Source organism: Sinohyriopsis cumingii, chromosome 1 (assembly GCF_028554795.1).
Source record: "Sinohyriopsis cumingii isolate HCF-2022 chromosome 1, ASM2855479v2, whole genome shotgun sequence".
Classification (NCBI taxonomy): domain Eukaryota; kingdom Metazoa; phylum Mollusca; class Bivalvia; order Unionida; family Unionidae; genus Sinohyriopsis; species Sinohyriopsis cumingii.
The window spans coordinates 141,041,563-141,048,476 of NC_142961.1; the positions used below are offsets into that span (position 1 = coordinate 141,041,563).

A 6,914-nucleotide genomic window follows, 5' to 3' on the forward strand; every position below is an offset into this window, starting at 1 on the left:
AGCGAATCAGGTTTTTGAATGGTAGCCGTTGGAGACATTACATTTTACGTTCGGTGTGTTAGCGTCCTTAGTAACTGCAACTGATTGAACTTCTCGTGAAAGATAGTATGCTGTCTCCCACTCTTCTGTTCCCGATAGACCGCTGATTGGCTTAATTGCAATCCAGGACACGCCCACTTAGTTTCGCGCCATTTGACCGTCTTACCTTCCACATAGAAAATACTCCGACTAATAAAACGACTCCCAAATTTGTCCAAAATTAAATTTATATAGCTTCGGTTCCCTCATAAATAGTAAACACTTTTTAATCTTATTTTTAAAAATGCAGTTGCATTAGAAAAATTTGATGAATTCATGTTTTATGCAATATGCGTAAGTTCGTCCTTGAGAAAGGTCAGCCCCCGCGTATGAATACTAATACATTCATGACTGTAAATACATAAGAATATCCTGTATTCTAAACGGTACAGTCTAGGCGTTGATCCCCGCTATGCGGAGAGTGGCACAGTTGCAAAATTTTAATGGGAATTAACAAATATCAACAGCTTTGTGACAGAGGTGAGGTTATTTCTACTATTTTATTGTAAGGATTAGTGTCTCTCTCATTAACATGTATTTTAGACTGTATATTTAATGTCAAGTGAATCTGCGCATCTGTCAAATGGCGAAGCCGGCATAAATTAGACATGCCACGCAAGGTCGCAGTTACAATTGTCAAATTTGTAATGAAAGTACGATATGTTGCAGAAAAACTATATAACAGTATGATACATGGTGTATACTTTAACTGATATTTAATATATAGACATGCTTTCTGTGTTTGATTTGTTGTAACTTCATTGTAGAATGGCACCCGGTTGTTGGCCACGAAATCCATGCCGACTTCACGTGGGTTCGCGGTTTAACATACGTGGCAGTATGCCAACTTACCTTTACCTTTCGCATTACTGATATTGTCGGTTGCCCTATCATTTCTAATATTTATACTGACCTATAATGATAACGTGGAGAGACATTAAATGTGCGTATGTACTGGATATTTGTACGTTAAGATAGAAACTTTGTGAAAGGGGGCGTGGCGTAGGCTTGGTGCGTGTACTTGTAGTTTTATATCTATTTTTCTCCAAATACAGGTATGTCTTCACGAAAGTGCATCAGACCCAAAGAAATGGATGGTTATGAAATTTTTTTCGAAAATGCAGATGAAGAGTTTTACAGAACTCCAGCTATCCCCAGCGATGAAATGTGGAAAAAGTTCGAGTTAATTCTTACACCACCGAGATCACCCAACAGAGAGAGTGACTGGAATTTAGACATAGATGTGGAGAAGGAACCGTTATCATTCAGTAGTGATGGTGATTTCTTTGATCAAGAGGCAGTAGACAACTTTATAAAGGAGTTGACAACTGATCAATCCCCCCTCTCAAATTTGATCCAAGATCCTATGTGGCCACAGGTCAATACAGCTCCGCCATCCGAGTCCAAGTTAGAGAATGGACAGAACATGAAACGTTTACGGTGCGACTCTTGCTCACGTCCTACCTTTGATGTTCATGCATCAGAGTGTGTTGATCCAGCTGCAGTTTTCCCTTACCCAATTGGTGGCACCATAGCAGAGACCAAAGTGCACAATCTTGGAATTGAGACACCTTCTGATTCAGGTACAGTATTTTGTCAATCTTGCATGCAGATTCCATATTCATAAAAACATTAAGGATTTTCGATTATTGTAAAAAATATAAGAATTTCAGTTTTACAAAATTGCAGTTCCCTTTTTTGTATTTTTTAAAAAAATATCGTACTTTTGTCCAACAGTGTCAAGTGGTTAAACAGTTTATACCTCTGAGGTTTTAAAGGATTTTTAGTCATTTTTGTTCAAATTGAACAGAATTTTATATTTTACACTTGTCCATTTCAGAAGAAGAAATTGATGTTGTCACAGTTGAGAAGAAACAACAGATGCAAACAGTTGCTACACCAGCCAAAAGGAAAAGCTCAATTGATACTGAAAAGGAACAGCAACAGCAAGTCCAGAAATCATCAGGAACTTTAAAATTAACCATTGAATCGAAACCTGCACAGAAAAGTTTGATTCGGCATAGAGTGGATGCATCAACAGAGGACCATTTCTACAGTTTACCGCATTCATATTCGTTGAAGAGATCAATGCGATCATGTCCTAGTTCACCTGAATCAGATTCTCCCAGACCCATAAAAAGACAGAAGTCTGTGGACTTTAAACATGTGGTTCAGAGATTGAAATCTTGTCGGAACTCTAGTGATTCAGATGAATGTGAAACGGGCAAAAGGACTCAACACAATGTTCTTGAAAGAAAACGTAGAACAGACTTGAAACTGAGTTTTTTTTCCCTTAGGGATTCTGTACCTGAGCTTCAAGGACAGGAAAGGGCCCCGAAAGTACTTATTTTAAAAAAAGCTGCAGATTATATTCACAGTTTAAACTCTGAAAGTAAAAGATGTGACAGGGAAATTGAAAGCCTCAAAGTAAAACAAGAACAGTTTAAAAGGACATTGGCAGCTTTGAGAGGATATTAAAACAGTAGGACCCGTTAGGGTTAACCAGTACTACATACCAGCTTGTGTTCAGGGATTTCTTGTGTTCATAATTCGCAGTGTTCTTGGATTAAAAACAACAATTTTAAATATTAGCTAGTTGTCCTTCATGCATAAACACTTGAACTGTACATTTTTCATCATTTTTCATGTTAAAAAAACGGGGAATTTTTATATAAGAGTTAATTTCTTTGCCATAACGTTTACAATAACATGAATCATTCTGTATGAATCAATATGTATTTGTTGAACTGAAACACCATCAGAACTTGTTTCCTACCTTGGTGTTAGTATTAGAGAAATATGACGTTTTATCAGCAGTTTCGTAGTTAGTAACTGTAGAATAAAGCCCAAATATATTTGGATACATAATCTTGGGACCGTTCAGATTGCAGCCATCCAATCTCAGATGATAAATACAACGTTAATCAACTAGCTTAGACAATGATGTACATTGGAGAATATGGATTAATTGTTTTAAATGCTCATGAATGCATTATGTTGCCATCAGTTTAGTTGAATCTGGGGTTTTGTTCAAAAAATCATTCATAAACTTGTGGAATAGTGATTATTGTTACCGTTCCAGTGGTAGACCTGGATTTTTCGTTTTGCCAGGGGGGTGGAAACTAGATGGGTATCAAATTTTTATACATCTTTTGTATTTGTCATCAGTGTTCAACTTTTTTAGTGCCTCATTTTCTCGGCTTTGTATGTTCATTCCTGAAATTAGATGGTCTGAGTCTGAAGTTTAAGCTGGTGACCTTATTTTCGTGCACCAGTGATTACACGAAAGCATTAAGCTTAATAACACTGTTGCATATACCGACCTTGATTGTGTTTTTTTAACTAGAGGCACAAGCAGATTAGTGACCTACTTTTCTTCCTCTTGTGGGATTGTAAGGCTTAATTATGTCATAGCAGAACAGGGGTGATGTGCATTCAGGGTAACTTTTTTATACTAAATTACGAAAAAGCTCATGCATTATATAAAGTACCCTACTTTAAGGATTTTGAAGGGGATTCAACTCGTCAAATACACTACTTTACTATAAATATTTTAGTCAAAGTTTTCATAATGCAATTTTATACTTCTATCAACCTGATGGCAACATTTTAGTACAACAGCAGGTAGCTGTTTGTTTTGTTTTTTTTTTAAATAAAAAAATGCTTTTGTTTAAATTGTAACCTTTTTTGGCTTGAGCAAAAATTTTCTTGTAGAGTTGACAGCTTTTCACAGCTTCTAATTGTGTAATAAATAATACAGTTCACATTTATCAAAAATCAAATATTCTATTAATATACATGTATAAATTAAATAATACTATTTGAAGTTCATATCTGCTCTTGTTTGTTTTGAATACATTTCTACTGGTTGTAGAAAGTCTTTCATTGACCAGAAATTCCCAATCACTACTAGATAGCAACTACTTAAAATAGAACACAAAGAACGACATTTGTGTGACCTGACGTTTTGGCGGGAAAGAGGTCGTGAGTCATAGGGCCAATCGGTACTTGGAGTGGAATTACATTCATGAGTGAGGGGGCGTATCATAGCTTGCCAGTGTGGCAATTTCACTTCCCAGTTGATATAGCTGTCAGTTGTGTTTGGAAGTTGCAGCAGTCTGGTTCGTTCAGAAATACATATGCGTAATAATCGATTCATGGATGTCTAAACTAGCCAATTAAACAGGTACTAATAAAAATGTTGCAGCGAATGTACAACTAATAGTCGCACGTTTACCAAAAGGTTTTCAAAGGTGACGTTAATTACCAGACGGGAAAGATGCACGAATTTTCGCATCATTACGAATTTATTGTTGCACAACACTTTTGACTTGTATGTATGTGCATAAAAATTCTTAAGTTTTTTTTTATCCCGATTGTTTCAAATTTCTGAACAACTCGTATAACACTGAATCCCAACTTAACACTGACTCTTCTCAACCCTTGATGAAGATTGCTGTTAAAAGACGGTAGTAAGAGCTCGATAATATATGATGCAATATTTACTTGGACGATAGTCGTGAACATTATAAGACTTGCCCCAAAAGACTTTTCAATGCATTACAGCGATATTTGGGCCAAACTGGCTACGTTATGAAGTTAATGGGGACGACGTTATCGATTGGAAGCCACGTATGATGCAATGCAATACTGTAATTCGTTACTATTCACCTCGTCAGAACTGATCGATAATGTGAACATGCACATAATGTGACTTGAGCTAGTTGTGGAACAAAAGCTTTTCACTAGAATAATATGCCGTCGACCATGCTGTGGTGTAAAAACGCGTGTTAAACGGTCATAAACTTTCGTTCTCCGAAATTCAAATTTGAGAGACCTTTCTCTTTTAATTCCCATTGGGTTACGTAATATGCAAAGTGTATTTATCTGGGATAAAGCCTTAGGTAATTATCCGTTATACAATTCTTACAGGTACGGGACAATGAATTGTACATAACAAAAGGCACGTAATATGCATAAACTCTTTTGTATGTCGCCCATTTATCAAAAGCAACATATCGTATTTCCCCCTTGTGTGGGTGCGTTTCCTTGCATTCCCACGTGGTTAACCAACATACGTCTGGTCTGTGACCTTGAATAACATCTTTGATCACCAACTCCGTTACCTGAACGGTGGTTCACATTTCAGAACTTGCCAAGTACATGTACGTTTGTCACAGGTTGGGGAGTTATTCTAATTTGGAGTTGTAGTCGTGCAGCATGTTGGTGATCGCATAACCTACTAAAAAAATTGTCTATGTGTGTACAGGTAAAAAGAAAAAAAAAAAGAAACGACCATATAAATTCATGCGTGTAGTTTTCTGAACAGGTATGAACGACACCTTTTCCAGGAAAGCGATATAGGTCTATTTTTTATCCTATGCCATAAAATAAAACGGCTGGAAGGAAGCAGTTTGTTTGACTTAATTTATTCACACGGAAACGAACACGGCAACTTTTTTTCAATATCACTTGAATCATCTTGTAAATGGCCCATATTATTCAAGGCGCTCTAAAAAGAGCTTATTGTATTTAGAAGCACCATGACTGGACGTAGTAAACATGGGATTAGCATAACGCTGTCTGGCCTCTAACACGTCGGGAGTCGTTCGAGTACACACTCTTGGCAAATCTTCGCGAGCCAAAGTATCGATATGTTAGCCTATCTAGGTTAACTTGTCGGAACTTTGGTCAGCAGAGATGTAAACGATGCAGAAGATGCCATATTTAGTTGGACGATAGTCGTGGGCATTATAAGACTTGCCCCCAAAGGCTTTTCAATGCATTACAGAATATTAACTCCGGTTACATGGTCGCCGCCAATAAAAACACCGCATCCAGCCATTCAAAAATGAGGGAAAAAGAAAATGGTAGACACCCTTTCTAAGAAACCACATTTTTTCCTCGCTGCTTGACATGTTTAAACAAATGTTGATAAAAATGTGCATGCAGTCACGAGCATGCATATCCGAGAAGTTCAGGCATGTTCCTCCGAACATGTTTAAATTTTCTGGCAAACAACATGCTTTCCCTCAGTTTCCATACTTTTGGAGCAATGAAAAATCGGAATATTTCATGCACACATGTAGATGCCCGGCGTAAATTAACGAGCTTAGTTCTTCTTATTTCCCCTTTTCAACAGTTAAAAAAAAAATTGCTCACAGATATGGGCAAGTCATCTACATCAGTCACGTATGTAGACGATTTTTTAAAAATAATTTCCAGTCAGCGTGGATAAAGAGAGACAACTTACTGAATTACTAAAATACCACCCTTTTTATTTAACATTTTCAAGAAATGGTCTCCTAAATAAACCAGAGGACATTTTTTTATACAAACAAAAACCTGCATCAGCGCCAGTCATATATCTAATCTACAAAGTTACAATAAAATAGAGTTGGAGGAGAAGCGATAACTAGCTGACTTCTTAAATAACCCCCTTTTCAAATTAAATTGTTAAATAAATTTCGCTAAAAATAGGTCGTATGAAACGAGTAAAATCTTACCGTGATATGCCATCCATACATTTAGCCATCAAATGTTCATTAAATATTCCAAGTGGTATGGAAGAAAAACGATAAGCTCTGTAACGTATAAAGAGACAGACAGGCGAACATGTTCATTAATAGACTGACTTTTAGGACGCGCGACTGAAAAGGTGCACATTCTAATCTTACAATTATATCGGCATGGGAGACCGCTCCGTTGGTCTAGCGGTTAGCGCGTCCGCTTCTGCTGCGGGAGATCGCAGGTTCGAACCCCGGCCGAGTTATACCACAGACTTGTACAAATGGCACTAGCAGCTGCCTTGCTAGGCGATCAGCATTAGGAGGTTA

General features: G+C 37.2%; 1 protein-coding gene across 1 annotated transcript; it reads left to right on the plus strand.

Annotated features, from left to right (window-relative positions):
* Positions 1 to 440: 440 nt before the first annotated feature.
* Positions 441 to 3,909, plus strand: LOC149808025 (protein L-Myc-1b-like). Its single transcript, XM_089972681.1, has 3 exons — positions 441 to 558; positions 1,134 to 1,661; positions 1,919 to 3,909. Exons 1-3 carry the CDS (start codon positions 522 to 524, stop codon positions 2,554 to 2,556), a joined length of 1,203 nt encoding a protein of 400 aa, XP_089828807.1. The 5' UTR covers positions 441 to 521; the 3' UTR covers positions 2,557 to 3,909.
* Positions 3,910 to 6,914: the final 3,005 nt, after the last annotated feature.